We start from the raw sequence: 20,022 nt of genomic DNA, 5'->3' as shown, positions 1-20,022 counted from the left end.
TATTTGTCTTATTCTACTTACTATTATATTGTTTTAAATATACATTTTTAAAAGTTTAAACATACATTTTGAGTTTGACATAGATGGAAATGATACCATTACAAAGGTAAAACGTACCCCTGTAAGTCACTTTAAGAAATCAGATGTCAACTCGTATTAGGATGGATGATTTTTTTTTTTTTTTTTTGATAATTGAAGAAGTATTTTTACTTTTAATAATTAAATTATTTAAAAAAGTAAGCATAGAGAATATACTGTATGAGATCTTGAAGAGACAGCAGCCTAAATAAACCTGCAGCTGCCTTTCATTATACAGTGAAGACTATCCATTGTTTTTTTGTTTTTTTTTGTTTTTTTACTACAGTTGAACAGATTATAGTAAAACCAAACTGAAAAAAAAATAAGTACTGTTAATTTAATTTGTATCTTTTTATTGTTTTTGTTTGTGCTATTGATTGTCATTAATTTATTTATTTTTATTTACTATTTACTTGTCATTTTTAGTTAAAATAAATTCAATTCTGAGTGCACCCCTTGAGTCAATCCCCTTGCATCCTCTTGAGTCAAACAATGTCTGACTGTAATTTCATTGAACAAAATACTGAACATATAGAGGAAATTTGGCAGACACTTTTATCCAAAGCAACTTAATTTTCAGCCAAACTCCTGTATTTATCAGTCCTGTAAATCCCTGGGAATAACCAGGAATATAGGACAAGACCTACAAGGTTAGACCTGCTGTAAAACTGGGAAATCCCATATGACAAATATTTTTTTTAAACTGAATCCCATATGACAAACAATTTGGGACCAAATTGCGAAAATATAATGGCTTCTTTATTGCCATCAATAAAGAAATCACATTGTGTTAGAAAAGGAATTTTTATTTTTCTTTCCATAATAAACCAATTATATTATTGACTTTTGTTTTGATTTCTTAATTGTATGGTCATATTGATTTTTATTTCTCTTATTTGTATAAACATACATAGAATAGGCTACCTTGAGGAAGTAGGCTATTACATCATCATTAAATGATCTGACGTGGCGATTCCAAAAGAATGGTCATATCATAAAAAATAGAAAGATTAAACCGTTGACATAAATAAAAAGAGCTTTATATAAAGACCTAATGGAGCCTAGAAATCTAAACATTATAGGAAGTCAGAGAACTCCATTATGTACAGAGGTGTGTGTGTGTGTGTGTTGTGTGTGTGTGTGTGTATGTGTGTGTGAGAGAGAGAGAGAGAGAGAGAGAGAGAGAGAGAGAATGGAAACTGATTCGCTCCCAGGTGTTTGTTACGTTGACGCGCATTTACACCTTTCAGAGTCACTGTTCATCCGTGTACCTGACAGGAAACTGAAACCAGCGGAATCCAAGCTGACAGAACATTGGAATAAACCAGATGACTTGCTTTTGAATCCATTCCTTCTCTCTAATTGAAAATGAGCAGCCGACGGCGGCGATGCAAGCGTCAGTTGATCAAATTTACTCAGCATATTGCTCGATTAATCACAGGAACTCTGAGCTCAGGTAAAGTCAACCAGTTTGATACTGTCTCTTTTTGAATATATTATTTAGGCTACCGCTCTGTATGATACTAAAAAGATAACTTAATTGGCACATTTCATCGTTTGACTGTAGCTTTGTTGTCCTGAAGTTCATTACAGCTTTTATCATGCTCAGCTTTTGTTCATAAACGGGTACTATTGTCATAACAGATATTTGCACACACAATAGCATAGTCATGAACTTATGATCAGTAATTGCCAAATACCAATTCCATTTATTGTGCCATGCTGTAAAGTAAAAGGTGTAATAAATACAGTGTGCCTTTGACTGAGAGATATTTCAGTTCAGAATTGGCTCTTGTTGCCACCTAGGGATTCAATACTTAATTTTATTAATTAATGCATTTAGCAGATGCTTTTATCCAAAGCAACTTCTAGTGCAACCAGACTATATATTTTTTTTCTTTTACCATTATGTTCCCTGGGAACTGAACCCATGACCTTTTTCAAAAGACCAAAGACATAATACATAATACAAGTCAGTTTTTCACTAATTGTGTTCTTTTGCCATACCAAGACCAAGGCCAGTTTTGCCAAGGGGAAGGTGTAACGAAGCTAGAACTAAATTTACATTTTTTCATTTAGTAGATACTTTTATTCAAAGCGACATTGCACTGAAGGTATATATTATAAATTAGCTATCAGTTTTTGCATTGCTTGGCAATGCTACATGCACTGATATCTGAGAATGAATGAATGAATGAATGAATGAAATAAAAATGTAGATCAATGTAACAGTTCCAATTGGTTAATTCAGTTGTTTTACTGTTTACATTTTTTTCTGAAAAAATAAATAAATAATTGCATGTGAAACGCATTCAAAATGCATGTTTTCCTTTCCTTTTTTAAAGATATAATTTTATATTACAAAGTATTTCTCTCGAATCAGTGTCCGATTTTGTTTAGTTTTTTGGTTTCCCATGCATATATATTTTTAATGTAATTATCCCATACAACAACAATTTATTTTTCAATAAAAACCCATGACATCAGGTAAGAAGTAATAACACTATTAAAGTAAATAAACCCAATAATCATGAAATACACTCAAAAAAAAAAAAGAAAAAAAAAGAAAGAAAGAAAAACACCACAGTAGCAGCAAAGGACTTTTTTTCAATGTTCAACTGTCAGTAGCTATAGGCTATCTATCTCTTTAAAAAATATTTTTATTATTGGGCAGTGATCAGCATTACAAAAGTCACAATTAAATGAAAACCTATTGTATAAGCTAATCAACAGGTGTTGTAATTCCTTCCAGACAGTCTTGTGATTATAATTCATACACACCCTTTTTCTTTGACTCTTCAAGGGTGTAATTACACATTTAACCAAATTTTTTAATATTGAACATATTTTAGTCTGAAAATAATGCAGGCATGTACAACACAATGTATAGCACACCCTATATGGGTTATTATTGAAATTACAGTGCTAATCATTAATGGTCTTAAATTTGTTGATGAGAGTTCTAATTAATTTCATCTTTCCCTTGGCTGTGCTTCATATCCTTGTGGGACTAAATATAATTACACACTCCATCATTCCATAGCCTACCATAAGACACTGATGATCCCTTAATAATGCCATAAATTAAGGATTGCAGACACTGGTATCTTTTTCAGATAATTTTGTCTGCCACATTTTTACTGAATTTTGACTTTAATTTTTTCTGCTTTATCTGCTACTTGACCACACCTTCCTATTTGAAATTCATGCATGCAGATTACATTTATTATATGATTAATTTAAAACATTTGATTGTTTTCTTACTTTGCCTTAAAAGCATCATAAGATAAAAATAACTACAAGCCATTCAATCTTTTCTCCCTTCCCTAAGCTCCTTTTTATCGTTTTCTTCTATCAGCAACCATTCCTTTTCCATTTACTCTTTCATCTGAGCTGTGGTTGATAATGTTGTTTTGACTGTTTGTGTTTGTGTCAACTAAATTCTTATGCCTAAAATAGAGTGAAATACCATATTCTCTCATGTGAATTAAATTTAAGGCCAGTTATTTCACTTTCATCATTTTCACATCCTGTGCAGTGTTTAATAGAACACCTTTAAATTTAAATTATTTTCTTTTTGAAAATACTATACATATCTATATCAAATTAAACCAATCTAAACTTCTGAGGCATTCTATTAAAATGAGGAATTCTCATTAAAAAAAAAAAAAAATAACAAAAATAAAAACTGGTGTTCTATTAATGATGAGATGCTCTATTAAATATCCAGTGCATAATTCGCTAATATGTACACTCAGGGAGTACCTTTTCAAAAGGAACTAATATATAGTTTTGAAGTATTAATATGTATCTTTTAGTTTCTAGCATGTACAATTTAGGGGTAAATAGGGTAAGAGATGTTCCTTTCAGCTTAAAAAAAAAAATCCCTTTATTTTATACCAATAAAACAAATTTTGTAATGAGGCTAGAATAATTTTTAAGGCACATCAGATAAAATTTTTACCAGTGTGTATAACACATACTAAATTAAATACTATAATTGATAGTTAACTGATGTTTCCTGCATAAAAATGTCTCCCTGTAAACCGATTAAAGATCTAGAACTAGACATATACAACTCTAAAATCTGCTCTAGTTATTTGTAGCACCACCTGTATAGTGAAATGTGACCAGTGAATAGTAGTGGCTGCTATGACTTGATAGATAATGTTTTAGGAGCAGCTGGTAACATCTTGACCAGTCTTTAAGTGGGTCATTCTAGTACTCCAATTTTAGCATGGATTAATCTGTTGCTTAATACAAAAGCAACAGGTTAACAAGAACATTTTGACCTACAAATAGTAAATAGTTCAAGTAGGACCGCATGTTTTAAAGGAGATCACAGTATGTGATTGTAATTGTGAAAGATCTTCAATATGTTTTTTTCTTTCATTGTCTTCTGTATTTCCTCAGATATGGTATATTTCTCTTGCTTGGACAATGAAATGTAAAAAATAAAAGTTTATTAAGCACAGAGACTGTATCAACCTATGCACCAGGACGTTCTTCATGAGAATCTGGGACAGAGGTAGTATGCATGTCCTAAAGGAGACACCGCTCAATGTCTTTAGTTACCTGACCTGCCAAGGAACAGTAGTGAATATTTAATAAAATTCACAGAAACAGGCCAGCAGACCCTTTAAGCTATTTATGCTATGAATACTGACCCCCCCCCCCCACACACACACACACACGCACACACATACTATCTACCTGCTATATAGTGATTTAAGAACTGCTTTAAATAACAAAACACCCAGAGGAGTTATACAAATACTGAATCAAAATGCCATTACATAGGTGTAAAAGCAATATAAAATACAACATTTATAAATACTTGTATGTTGCTGCAAATATTGACTCCTCTTACCAACAGTTAAACACTTGTCTCAGATCTCCGACACAATATCTGTTTAGACTCTAATGTAGTTTCTCAAATCACAGATAATGGTGTGTAAAAGGAAACATGGCCTTGACAGAGCCATAAAAACATGTCACTCTCTTTTCATTATTCATCAAAAGGCAAGTGTTTGTGTAATTAGTGTCACTGGATCCGCTAGTGCCAGGATTCTTAATTAAAGGTAAAGCTCTAGGCGTCATTGGGCAGTATGCAAGCGAGGATGTATCTGAACTCCTGCAGGTATCAGAGTAAATACAAAGATGGATTCTTTGAATCTGAAGCTGTTTTGCTCATAAAAATGATGGCAGCTGTGTGTGCTGTGTTGTAGATAATGAGGATGAAGAACAAGAGAGCACAACGTTGCGGTATCACCCGGAAAATCTGGAGCAACTGCAGTCGCAGACCCATTTCTCCAGACAAGAGCTGCAGTTACTCTATAGAGGATTCAAGAACGTGAGAGTTCAGTTAAACCCCACCTGCTGGGTGTAGGAATTAAAAATGATGCTGTCATTGTAGGGCTCCTGCTCTCTTTGGAGATATTCCAGTGTCTTAAATATTGCTTTCTTGTCCGGTCCTGTTTTTTGCTAGGATTGTCCAAGTGGAGTTGTGAATGAGGACACATTTAAAAACATCTATGCTCTGTTTTTCCCACTGGGAGGTTGGTCCACTTAAATTTGTTTTATAGATTATAAAATATGTTTAATCTAACAATATGATACCACATTTGGTAAAGTTCATAATAGGAAACTGCAAATCAGATAAAAGTTACAGATTACCTTTACTGCACACTGCAGTCTGTGTCTCCTCCTTGTGGTATGATTTGAGATTTTTTTCACAAAATAAAATGACTTCTGATATAATGAATGATGCAACTTTTCATCCCTTTGGAAAATGGAGTGTGCCTTGTTATTACCAGATGCAGTTCAAAACAAAATACTGTTTTTGTTATGGGACAATTCAGTAAAAGATAAATTTAAATGTATAATAAAGCTGACTGTCATCATAATATTTCATTGAAATTGTTTAGGTATTTCTATATGTCACAGAAACTTATTTTACTTGAACAGATTAATAGATAAAAGATAATTTATTGTTTTTTATTTTCTTAGATTCATCGAAATATGCTCAGTTTCTTTTCAATGCATTTGATAAAGATAAAAATGGCTCTCTTAGTTTTGAGGTAAGTATTTTTTATCTTAATTAGATAGTTTGGATAAAAATATCCTTATTAATGATCTTGTTGTTGCTTACAAACATTTGTGACAAATAATGATTTTCGAATGTTAAATCCTGTATCCTGTATATCCTGTAAAATATAGCAGGAATTTTCAGGCACTATGATGTAAATTCTTTATCTATTCAATAGTTTTACTGTGCTTTAATTGATTTTATTTTTCAGGAATTAGTCTGTGATCTCTCAGTTTTGTTGAGAGGCACTACAGAAGAGAAGCTGAACTGGGCCTTCAATCTATATGACATCAACAAAGATGGCCAGATTACTAAAGAGGTCTGAAAACATTTTAATCTGAAGCTCTCAAAATAATGTCTGAACTACATCTTGAGTTTTGATTCCTGTCAAAAAACTTGGTTTGTTCTAAGCATTACTGAATGCAAAGACTGTGTATGATCTTTTTTTTTTTCAGGAAATGTTAGATATATTAAAGTCTATTTATGATTTGATGGGGAAATCTATCCATCCACGACTTAAAGAGGAGGCATTGAGGCAACACGTCAGAATGTTCTTCCAAGTAATGCCTTCATGCACTTTTATGTTTAGGAAAAGTGATTATGCATGTATCTTTGGAAAATATGTAAGACCTACCATTTTGCTTTATATTATAGAAGTTTTCAGGTTAAAATGTCCACAGGGTGGCGCTACAAGCATTATGACGTTTAATCCTATTTGAGTGATAGTTCACCCAAAAAAATCACACTTGTTGCTCCAAAACTGTAACGTGAAAGAAGATACGTTTAATGCTCTAACAAATACACCACTGGTACCAAATAGTATTTAGATATCAACATTCTTCATAACATTTGCTGCAGAGGAAAAAAGTCATACAATATGTGAGTGAGCAAATGATGACAGAATTATTTTTTGGGTTAAATATCACACTGTTGGTCGTACAAATCTTTTGTATGGTTTCATAGCATTTAAATTGTGAACAAGTTGTCTATTAAAAATAGTTAATGCAATTTTAATTCTACAGTTTTGTTATAACCGTGTAATGTAAATTGGCATTAAACCCTACTTTCAATCAAATACACACTGAAAGAAAGAACCTTCAGTGCACTACGAGTTCCTTCAATATTGTAATTTTAGATTCAAATTACATTAATTATTATTATTAAATTGTTATTTAAAATAATCGGTAGGCATTTCACCTGGAAACAGTAGTGAGATATAGCAACCATTAAATCTGTTATTCTAAATTATTCACATCTTTAATGAGGTCAGCCTGGTTATTCTGCAGAAACATTTATTAAAACCTCTCTCAAATCTCTGTTAAAAGTCAGTTTCAGTGTGCATCACTAGATTACACCTCCCTCATACATTTGAAAGCAAAAATGCCTTGTAATCACATTTGTTTCATTTTTTATTTTGTTTTTCTTCCTCCCCTTAGAAAATGGACATAAACCAGGATGGTGTAGTAACTATTGATGAATTCATTGACTGCTGCCAAAAAGTATGGCTCATTTGATCTTTATCTAAACCTTTATTTGCTATCCATAATATGCATAATAACACAACTGTTGATGCTTTTGTTTTACAGGATGAAAATATAATGCAGTCTCTTAAGATTTTTGACAATGCTGTCTAGATTTTAGTCAGGAAATCCACCCTAAGCACTAAGAAAGATATTTCTAGATAAATAATACTCGTTGTTATAATGCCAGCTTTTCTGTGCTGCTGTTCTGGACTGCTATTGTCTTTTGTGAACTGACTGCTGAATGTATACCTTGGTAAATGTGGGACTCTTCTGTGATGCAAATGTAAATGCAATGTTACTTGTAAAACACAACATCAGTGTTATTGTATAATAATGTGGTCCTGTGGTTACTGACCTGGCTCATGTTTGGCACAGACTAGCTGTTTCATACTGACTGTTTCACACATTTTCTTCCTTTAACCCTAACTTTAAACCATTCAATAACCAGCAACAGGTCTTTTCATGTATTTTCTTTCTTTCTTTCTTTCTTTCTTTCTTTCTTTCTTTCATTCTTGGTGAGGGTTAGTTTGTGATCTATCTTGTGGAGAAGACTGAATACAGTTTATTGATCATCAAATGTGACACTTATAAAACTAAGGGGACCTAAAAATACACTGAAATTTAGTTTAATGATGTAACACGTTGCCATATGTGAAATTTCAGTAGTTAGCAAAACCTTATAGGATGTACGGTATGGACAAGGTAACACTATTTATAATAGCATAGTATATCTCTGATAATAAGTCAATAATTAACATGAAATAATGTTAACTAGACTTTTAACATATATTTAACTAATTGACAGTTTAAATGTATTTTGTTGTTTTATATTTTTAATGTCAAGAATATAATACCAGTGATAAGGGAATTAGGCCTTGATAAATTTTTATATCAATTGGTATGATTACTTATTATCAAAAAGAGTAGAGCCTCTAAGCCAGAGTCTCTCTCTCTCTCTCTCTCTCTCTCTCTCTCTCTCTCTCTCTCTCTCTCTCTCTCTCTTTCAGGTCAGGAGGTCTGTAGTTAGTGTCATTGGCTTCGGACACACTAGTTAATGTTGTTCATTATGCTTTTATCAGTAGAAATGACACTGTTGAAAGATCTGAAATTGAAAAGGTTTATAGGTACAAAACGTCTCAGGTTACAAATGTAACCTTGGTTCCCTGAGAACAGGGAACGAGACAATACGTCAACGACGCTATGGGGAACGCCTCAGGTGTGACAGGTGTCTGAAATCAAATATCAACTCACAGCAATCATGCTGACCGGCGACAGCCGTGAATCATCAGCTTGAATGATGAGCGTGCGACCTGGATATAAAAAGGGCGCCTTGAAACCATGACAATATCCTTTCGTCTGAAGGGACTGTTTGGCAGGCAGACCCTGAGGCATGGCTGGGAGACGTATTGTCTCGTTCCCTGTTCTCAGGGAACCAAGGTTACATTTGTAACCTGAGACGTTCCCTTTCGAAGGGAACTTCGACAATACGTCAACGACGCTATGGGGAACGAAATACCCACGCCGCCATGCTAAAGGGAGTGCATGCCCAATGGCAGTGACAACTGTCAGAACCAGCATTCAGTGAACGCTAGAACCACTCACCCTCAGGTCACACAGGGCTGTCAGTGACAGCACTCCCTACGGTCATAGCCCAAGCTATATGATACCACAGAAAACCTCCATAAACATAGTTTAGTGAAAGGTCTACCTGGGCCTGCTCAAGGGCCTAGGACCACAACTTCAACTTCTTAGAAGGGGTCCCTTCTAGGGAATGTGGCTAGGGAACCCGAGGGAACCCCAGCCAGTCACTATTCAGGGGAATGTACCACCTGAAAAGCCACCAGGCAGGCCTGACCTGGTGTCACTACATAAGACACTACAGACTGGCCACTTCCTGTCTGTCCGAAGACAGAGCCTCTGGACACTTGCCTTTAGGAAGGCATCCAGCCCGAGGAACTGCGGAGCAGGCAGTGAACCACTCGGCCCGGATCTCAGAGACGGGATATCCTGGAGAGTATGACTCAGCGTAGTGCTTTACAACCCTTGCCAGCGAGGGGAGTTTCTCTACTCGATCCACGGATCTACCCAGTGTTTGTGTTTCAAAAACACTGAGGAGGCCTGTGAGGGCCTTAGGCCTGATCTAACTGGGAGGCCTCATGAGAGGCCTACGACCGACGGACCAGACTCAGGAGACCACATACTCACATTGACCCTCAGTGAGGGGAGCATAAGATCTACCTGGTAGGCAACCAGGCTGTAGCAGGATAAAAAGGTTCCAGGAGGGAACCCGTAGCAGAGAATAAAAACTTGAGCCGAGCCAGGGCGCAAACTCACCTCCAGTAGCTGCCTGATAAGGACTGCTAAACTGAAAGTAAGTGGCCACTAGCTTACGAAACCCAGCATCACCGTGAAACTACTCCCAGGGAGACCTGGAGAAGCCTACTACCTGACAAGCACAGTATGTGGGAGCTCACCTTCAGAGAGGCCTGGTGAAGCCTGCTATCTGATAACCACAATATGTGGGAGTTCACCTACAGAGAGGCCTAGAGAGGCCTACTACCTGTTACCAGATAACCACCTTAAGTGGAAACTGAAAGTCATTTGGAACTCAACTCCAGGGAGGCCTGGTGAGGCCTACCACCTGACAACCACAGTATGTGGGAGCTCAACTTCAGGGAGGCCTAGTGAGGCCTACTACCTGATAAACACAGTGCAGGAAAGCTTACTTTCAGGGAGGCCTGGAGAGGCCTACTACCTGAAAACCATAGCTGATAGTGAGCCAGACTGGCAGTCCAGTTGACTGTCTTTGGGGCTTTGCCTTCAGGGAGGCCTTATGAGGCCTACTGCCTGACAGTTCAAAGAAGCGGGAATTCAACTCCAGGGAGGCCTGTGGGGCCTGCCACCTAGTAACCACAGTATGTGGGATTAAACCCTCAGGGAGGCCTAGTAAAGCCTACTACCTGACCACCACAAAATGTGGGAGCCCACCTTCAGGGAGGCCTGAAGAGGCCTACTACCTGAAACAGTCTAATCAGCTGGATGTAACTGCTGCTGGGGACTCGCCTAACAGGGAGGCCTGGGCGAGCCTGCTAGCTGATAGCGAGTCTATTCTGCTACTTTACCGAACACTGCTGGAACCATACTATTAAAAACTTTTCCTATAGTTTTGTCCAAGTGTATGTTCCACAATGTTGCGACCCACCTCAGAGGAGGCCTGTTAAGGCCTACTAATCAGCAGTGAGCCTTCTGCCCGAACTACCAGGGCCAACCATCGAAGGTGAGCTGGCCTAGGAGCCCTATTGGGGGCTATTCCGTCAAGGAGGCCTGCTGGGGCCTACTACCCAACTGCAGCCTTCGCGGCAGAAATCTGTTGCTACAGCATCCTGGTACCTAATCACATTGCCAGAGGCAGTGTACTCAGCAAATAGCAATACCCTTATAGCAGGGGAGTACAACATACGCCATTCTGCCTAGTGGAGGCCCCATTAGGGGCCTACCTACTAAATGCATAGGCATCAGCCCATGGCAATGCTCTGGCTTCAAAGGGAGCGGAGTTCAAAAACCGGAATGGAATGTAGTTTAGAACTCCCTGCTCAACCGGAGCCATCGTGGTGTGAGGTAGATACATACAGAGCTGAGAATGGACTACTCAAAACTACCCTGAGTTAGCGGGGGAGTAACAACCATATGCCCCTGCAATGTTAGACAGGGAGCAGGCCTGCAAGTGGCTCCAAAGGGTGACAGGGATTTGTCCTGCGCCCAGCCTAGGGGAGCGGGGGGGCTAAATTGCAAGCCAACCCACTTCAACCCATCCGTCGAGCGATTAGCTCAACGGGCTGAGTGGAGCCAGCTCTAGAGGCCCAAAAACATCTCTGTTCGGCAGGGTCTGACAAACTCTCACTTCGCAGAGCGAAAGATGGCCTAACCCTGCCAGACTGATCCTACCTCAGCTACCACCCTGCATTACTCTATCACCCCTGAATGCAGAGAAAGGGGCGGGCCTTGGCCAACAACTCCCATTTAAGGGAGGAGGCTGAAATCAAGGGGAGGAAGCCTAACACATAATGAATGTGGCAGCTATACTTAGCAACACGCCTCCAACATCCCTAGCATAGCCTAGGCCAGCTACAGAGGCAGCCCGGATGAGGGCCGACCTACAAGCATAGATCTACCTGAGGGCTCGGAGGAGCCACAGCCTACTTGATTGAGAGGCCGTGAAAACACTCAACCTACTGAAACCCAACAGAGCTCAAGGGAGCGAGTACTCAGGATACCAATGTCACAAACCGATAGGCAGGACATCTATCTGAAGATCTATCTGAAGCGCCAGCGTCAGTCTAAACCTAAAGCAAAAAAGTTTTTTTTTTTTTTTTTTTTAGGAAGACCAACTACTCTACCCTCTGGGTGGCTAATAGCCCTGAGGCTAAACAGAAATGAGCGGTGGCCCACCACGCATATAAAATGTTATGACAGGAAGGCCATCACATACTCAGCACAGAAGCCAAATCTTCTTTGAGCTTCTTCCTAATTCGTTCTAGCCACCAACTGGGGGAGGCTTCAGGGCCCTAAAGTCCATACTTTAATTGCTCCTCTAAGAATGACCCCCTAGGTCTATACAGGGAACAGGGTCTGTAGAGAAATACAATCAGTGTTAGTTATACACACAGAATTTTACAAACCAAAAGTTCACCTGCGGCGTGCGGAGTGAAGACTCGCCAGAGAGTTCTCAATGAATCTGGGGTCCACCACTTTTACATGCCTAAAAGAGGCGCTCACACCAACCAGTTGCTACGGCGGCCCATCAGAACATAGTTCTCATCATAAGGCCCATCCCCAGGGCTGGTGTAACGTAAACGCCTGGGGAGTCAAGAAGAGGGAGAGGGCTGGTAGAAAAAGCCCTCCAGGGAGATCAGACCCTACTTCCGCTGAGCGTTGCAGCGCTTGTGCTGAATGACCTCCCTTAAGTCCCTCTTTTTGCGGGAGGCTCGCCTCCTCTGTGTCCTACTCCTCCATGGAGGGGGGGCACGAGAGGCGACACTAGACCTCTGGTCCTGCCTACGGTCCTCAGACCAAGACGGACCAGGTCCTCCCGCCTGCCTGGGCTGGGGCCCGGATCTCAGCGGTATACAGGTCTTAAATGCAGCCGAGCGTGCCTTCGCCTCCCTAAACTTCCCAACCACCGCCTCAACGGAGGTGCCAAAAAGTTTAGCAGGCGAAACTGGTGAATCAAGGAGAAGGGACTTTTCTTTCTCCCCGATATCAGCCAAGTTGAGCCACAGATGCCTCTCTGTGGCCACCATCGCCGCCATCGATCGGCCGATCGCGGCAGCAGTCTGTTTAGTGGCCCGGAGGGACAAATCTGTGGTCCGGCGCAACTCAGCGACCGCCTCAGGGGACAGCCCTGCCCCCTGGTCGAGATCCTGCAGCAGGTCAGCTTGGTAGGCTTGGAGCACTGCCATGGTATGAAGGGCAGCACCAGCCTGACCTGCTGCCGTGTACGCTCTGCCATTCAAGCGAGCCGTGGTTTTAAGGGGCTTGGATGGCAGAGTCGGAGCTTTTAGTGTCGACACCCGCCCAGAAACGAGATAGTTCGCAAACGTCTCGTCAACGGGTGGCATCGACACATAACCGTACTCACCGATCCCCTCAACATCAGCGAAGTTACCCCGCTGATGTCGATGAATACGGGCAGAGTACGGTTTCTTCCATGCCCTCTCGATCTCTGAATGGAGATCAGGAAGGAATGGAAGGCTCTGCTGAGCTGGTGGTCTATGTTCAGGGAGAAACCGATCATCCAAACGACCGCGAACGATCTCTCCCTGAGCGCGCCGCCATGGCAACTGAAGTTTGTCAGTGGCGCGCTCCATAACTTCCACCAACTCTGCGTACACGGGGCAGGATGGCTGACGAGGTTGAGGATCTAAATCATCCTCCTCAGCCATCTCTTGCCCGGCCTGAAGAGCACTCGCTGCAGTATTAGTAGGAGAAAAGTCTCCGTCATCCCCCTGCAGCTCACTCTCGTCAGCCGATGACGCGTCCGAGAGGTTAACGCCCCCCTCGAGACTGTCAGCGAGCTCCATCTGGGAGCCCCATGAAGCGCGTCGCCGCTCTGCCTCGGCACGAGCGGGACTCGATCCGCGAGGACCAGACGCTGAACTCTCTTCCCTCGAGAAGAGAGCCAGACGAGAGCGGAGCGTTCTCATAGGAAAACGCTCACAATTTGCACAGGACGCTCCCTCAAGAGCATCCTGTGCGTGCTCTTCACCCAAACAGTACACACACATCTCGTGAGTGTCACCCGGCGACAAATATCTTGGGCACGGGTCAGCACATTTCACGAAATTTTTAGGACTTGCCTTAGATGTGCGTTTCATTTTCGCTGTAAGCAGACATTTAAATCAGACAAAACAGTCCCTGAAGACGAAAAGGATATTGTCATGGTTTCAAGGCGCCCTTTTTATATCCAGGTCGCACGCTCATCATTCAAGCTGATGATTCACGGCTGTCGCCGGTCAGCATGATTGCTGTGAGTTGATATTTGATTTCAGACACCTGTCACACCTGAGGCGTTCCCCATAGCGTCGTTGACGTATTGTCGAAGTTCCCTTCGAAAGGGAACATACAGTTCTTGGCAAATGTTGAGAGGTGGTACCAGTACATGGTGGCATCCAAATGGTGCATTCCAATGGATTATGTACAGGGGTGCACATCATTTTTTCAGCCTGGTTCTCATAAGAGAACCTGCAGATTTGGTTTGGTCCTCACACTGCATATAGCATGACCCATTAAATATAACTATAAAAAAATAATTAATAATATAATATTATTGCACTTTATTTATTTCGTTTTTTAAAAATAAAATAATAGTAAATAAACTAAATATTGGCGTGTGATAATATTATTAAAAATAAAAGGCATTCCTAGCATTAAATACAAATACATTTATTTGTAGTAAACTTAAAATAAAATGCTACTATTTACTACTACTTTCTTTGTTTGCCTCTTTAAGAAGAATCGCTTTATATATTCCCCAATTTTAAGTCGTTTTGAATAAAAGCGTCTAAAAATAAATAAATAAAAGCGTCATTTTATTCAAACTTAAAATCAGCAGGCTTTTATTTTGGCAGGTTGTCGGCAAGTAAGTATACGCCCCTCCGGATTAGCGCCGCTGCTGAGCTTCAGTGGATCAGTGAATGTCACAGTTTTGCGTTGTGCTTTGAACAGGGGCGTGTCTAGAGCATTTTCAGTGGGGGGGCCATGCTGGGGCACTACCTCCGAATGGGGTGGCCGCCAGTGACCAAAAAAAAAAAAGCTAAATACTACAGTATATTACGTAAATCCTATTGATTTTATTGATTTAATTTTTTTTACTTGAATAAAGTTACTTGTAAACAAATGCAGTAATAAACCACTTTTTTTTATTAATTTAGTTTTTTTGTCATCCCTGTATATATCTATTAAGTTACATTTGAGAATATATATATATATATATATATATTTTTTTTTTTGAAAGAAACTCCCTATATCTTTACTTCATGGCTTGGCACTGCTCTCTTCCTTGCCTTCAAAAGAAACACTTATGTGTGTCTGTTATTCTCAATCTCAAAAAAATAAAAAAAATAAAATCTAATTGTGAATGAAATGCACAGAATGCATCCATGTCATTTCACGTGTAAATGACTAAGTTAGGCCTGACAATTTAACTGACTATCTAACTGACTTACTCTCATGCATTAACAAGTAACGTGTCACCATACAATTATTATTATGGAACATTCTGTGCATATTGTCATTCGGTGCAATCTTGCTATTTGGTCACTGTCACAAAATAAACTGATACAAAATATGCAAATCACCATGACTGTTTATTGTTTGAAAGCGCCCGCAGCGTATTTTACTTTTATTGTGTTTTATTAAACTTTGACTGAACATTCGATTGAAATCAACCACGACCAACGCGAGCAGAGCCTGACGGTGTAAAAATATTGATCTGAGAAAACCTTACAAACATATTAAACCATGCATAAAGGTTACCTACCAGCTCTTTGTTCGGTGTTTTGTGATGTGTCGTTCTTGAACGATTCGAATCTTTAATGTGACTAGGGAAGAACGAGTCGTCTCTATGACGGCGACATCACTTTGAAGTTTTTTTTTTTTTTTTTACAGTGGATTGTAATCTCCAAAAATTACCTTGTTGTATGATTTATGTCTTTTGAGTTCACCCTTCAGATTAGACTATAGAACTGTAGTGTTACTTGTTTAGGATTCAAAATGTTATTTGCTTTTAATTTATGTCATTATGTCCTTTTTTAGCAAGCATCTTATACATATATAAGACCAATTTAAGCAATTATTATACCAGCAAACTCAGAATTGGATAAAAAATTTAACTAGGCTATAAATACTTGGATTATTATATAGCCTAGTATTTATTTACTGATAGACAGTCAAAAAGACAAATTATTCAATATTTTATTTATAACAAGGTTTTATTTATTTATACAATAATAACACACCACAGATCCTCAAGAAACAGTTACAAAAACACAGTGACAGAAATGTCAGAAATAGCGTATGTGGCTGTCATGTGATTAAGGAATGATTTGAACCCGAAGACTTGTCAGACAAGAGGTGAGTTAGTCACAGACTGAAGACCCAGGTAAAGAATTCATTAATCTTTTCTGTATCTTTATAGCATTTTATTTTTGTATTGTTTATAGTGTGATCAACGTTTGCGTAAGTACTAGATGTGTTGGGGAAGTAACACGTAACTACATTTTGGTAAAATGAACGAAATGAATCGGAAAAAGATTCGTTCATTTTGCTGAACGCGACTCAAAAGTTCGAGTCGGTAAAATGATCAGAACTTCTCATCACTGGTGTCTTGACTTCCCACACTTGATAAAGTAAAAGTCCAAGTCCGCGACAAGCGGTTGTTTCTCTGACGACCGACGCTGCGGCTGCACTTCTTTGAATCGCGAACTTCAGTAGAGTCTATAAAATGATTGGCCATAAAATGAACCAATCACAAGACATCTTATAGGGGGGGCACCTGGGGTGGCCAATCGAATTTCTGGGGGGGCCGGTGCCCCCCCTGGCCACCACGTAGACCCGCCCCTGGCTTTGAAAACTCCATTGCATAGCCTAGATTTATGCTCTCAGGTTGAAAATAAAACTCACATAGTACATTTTTATTTTGGTCCACTTATGTGCACCCCTGATTATAATTATTATAAATTAAAATGCAGTCCAAAGTAATTTTATGTGTGACATTTTGGATATTTGAAAAATGTAACTCTTGTCTCAGAGGAATAATAAGATTTTAGTTGTCATTTTGCAAGATGTAGCACTGAATACATATTACTATTGTTTATTGTAAGGGTTGTATTCTCTTGTAATAAAACAATAAATGCCAGCTGCCTTGATTTAAGGAAATGTTCAACATTTTGATTTCTGCCGATTTTTAAAATGTCAGAGACAATTTCTTCAGCTCAGCATTAGTAATTCAGTGGGGAAAGTCAGGGCCCCCCAACCCCCCTACACTGAACATTAATGATTGCATCATCCTAGTGTTTCTAGGAATCTATCAGAAGGAAATACTATCCAAAACCTTACAAAACCTCAAAAGCTTACAAAGGAAGCTATGCTTTTCACTTTGGAATACTGTTCCAAATAATTAGTAATAGCTATAAATAGTAATCCCTTCTGACCATTTGGTAACACTTGAGTGATTACTAGTGAGTTACTATGATCTTCACTTTTGAATTAATTATGAATTATGCATTATTTATAATAATTATAAAACAGTCACACTTTATTTTAAGGTCAAATTCCCGCTATTAGCAAACAACTATGACTTTGCCTCAATAAAATCCTAACTCGCTGCTTATTTTAGTAGTTAGTAAAGTTTAGGTATTGGGTAGGATTAGGGATGTAGAATATGCTCATGCAGAAGATGTGCTTTATAAATACTAATTTATAAATACTAATATATAGAGTCTATGTGTTAACAATAGGCATGCTAATAGGCAAGTCATTGATGAGAACCTTATGAATGGTGTTACTATATGAAACTGTATGTAGTTTCTTAGCACTTTTCTGTGAGTTATGAAAACAATTGTAGTTAATGATTAGCTAACAGATACACATTCCCACTGGCTGCATGCACAAAATTCAAAATTCAGGATTGGATTGGGCTATCCGGTTGCCCTCAGGAGTTTGAATTAATATGAACTTTTATCTTTCTAGGGCCACTCTTACGTTGCCTGTAAGAACCATGCAATAATTCCCTGATTTCTACATTTCTGTTCAAAAAGATTATTGAAATTATTTTAAAATGAGCCTCTTCTACTCAAAATAAGGCTGCATTTATTTTATCCAAAATACAGCAAAAACAATAATATTGTGAAATGTTTTGAACACATATTTTCTAGAGAATATATTTTAAAATGAAATGTATTCCTCATATGAGAAAGTATATATATATATATCTATATATATATAGAAAAGTAAAAAGAACTGAATTTAGCTGAAATAGAAAACTTTTATAACTTTCTAAATGTCTTTACTGACCATTCTGGATAACTGAATGTATCTCTGTTGAATAAAATTATTAATTCATTTAATTTCTTTACAAAAAAACAAATAAAACATAATAAAAGCTATTTCAGATGCAAATGTGGGAAAACTGAGCTGGTGCTCCACAATGTTTTCCACTTTTTGTTGTTGTATACAGTAAACCTACAATTAAATATCTAGATTTGATATGTTTAAATAATTAAGAGTATCCCATTAGCAGTGGCCCTGTGCCCGGGTATAAGATTTGTATGCATGTGTTGACTCATATCAGACTATCACATATCAAAGCCATTTTGTCCAGCTGAAATATTTACTTGATCAGCAGGTGTGCTGTCAGCCAAAGGTTAAGGGTCAGCCTAATAAAATTCATGCCGAAACAGCTGTCTGTCAAAGATAAGAATGACATCATGGTTTTTTGTGTCACATGACATGTACTGTATGATACCTATTTATGATGTGCCATCCCTGGTTCCTGCAGGCTGTGCTTATTATCTGAATTTTGGGGCTATATACAAGCAGCATTCTGTGATCAGTATTGCAATATAAAAGACCAAAAAGCAAATGCATTTTATGGACTGTACAGTAAACTACACTGGTCATATGAAGTAAAATGTCATCACATGGTGCAAACACTTGGGTACTAATAAACAGGTATAATTCATATCCTTTTATTTCTGTCCATGTTGTATATGCACATTGAGACATAAATGGCAATGAGACTTTGTAAGGACCATCACGAGGACAAAATGTGGTCTACAGTGCACACAATATGGAAAACAGCCACCAAACTGTTGTGTTTGGCTCCCAGGACACAAATGCTAGTTTAACATTCAGACACAAACAGTGAATACCATTCCTTCTAGAGACAGCAGGAGAGCTGATGGCTTTCCAGACAGTACTGCAGACTACCTATTGAGGAAGAGGAATGAATTCACTCCATTAGACTTACTGTCCCTTCACCAACTCACCAAATACATCTGTGCATCATTTTAGGTGCGATATTTTAGACAACACTAAGTCAATATGTTTTTTTTTGTTTTTTTTTTTTTAAATAATCATACTTGATTGATATTTTAGTGTTTCTGTTGTCTAACAATAAGATGTGTATCAAGAAGAATGTGCTAGATATTGCATGAGTGTTGGCTGAATTATACAGTTGCTCAAAAAATTTGTTGTTTAGTCTTCTGTACAATAGCAAAAAAGAGTCTGAGATCTAAGAAGAGTCTGACAGTCAATTTCTCTTGCAAGTTTTACGGCTCACAATCAGTTTATCATATCCCAGAAACCATTTGATTCACTTGCCTATATTAGGGCTGTGTTACAGCAGGTTGTGCTTATTTGCAGCACAACATTACTTTGCGGTTAAGCATCTGGGACAGCAAAGGATTTTGTGCCGAGAAATTCTTTAAATGATTTTTATATCTTAGTTATTGTTCTCTGTAAATATCCATTTACTGGCTCATGCAGATGAGCATATTCTGTGATTAAATGGATTTCATTGGCCATTTATATTGTTTTTTTCCATGTTTTTTTTTTTTTTTAATCCCTGTATGCCCAGTATGTGTACTGTATGTGTTCTCTGTACTATAATTTAAGTTATGGTAACATTTTAGATTAGTGAACACTATTCACTATATTAGAATATGCATTACTAGAATATTGGCTATTTATCAGTACTTATAAAACACAAATTAATGCTGTATTCTGCATGACCATATTCTAGATCCCTTAAACCTACCCAATACCTAAACATAA

At 38.3% G+C, this 20,022-nt stretch overlaps 1 protein-coding gene across 1 annotated transcript; it reads left to right on the top strand.

Moving 5' to 3' along the window:
* Positions 1–1,309: 1,309 nt before the first annotated feature.
* On the top strand, positions 1,310–8,116 carry LOC127949287 (Kv channel-interacting protein 4-like). The gene is made up of 8 exons (XM_052546358.1): positions 1,310–1,534; positions 5,307–5,431; positions 5,567–5,636; positions 6,088–6,158; positions 6,378–6,485; positions 6,622–6,726; positions 7,603–7,665; positions 7,753–8,116. Exons 1-8 carry the CDS (start codon positions 1,447–1,449, stop codon positions 7,798–7,800), a joined length of 678 nt encoding a protein of 225 aa, XP_052402318.1. The 5' UTR covers positions 1,310–1,446; the 3' UTR covers positions 7,801–8,116.
* The last annotated feature ends 11,906 nt before the right edge of the window (positions 8,117–20,022 follow it).

Source organism: Carassius gibelio, chromosome B1 (genome assembly GCF_023724105.1).
Source record: "Carassius gibelio isolate Cgi1373 ecotype wild population from Czech Republic chromosome B1, carGib1.2-hapl.c, whole genome shotgun sequence".
NCBI classification, from domain to species: Eukaryota; Metazoa; Chordata; class Actinopteri; order Cypriniformes; family Cyprinidae; genus Carassius; species Carassius gibelio.
The sequence above is the reverse complement of the archived record's forward strand: the minus strand, read 5'-3'. Positions and strand labels throughout refer to the sequence as shown.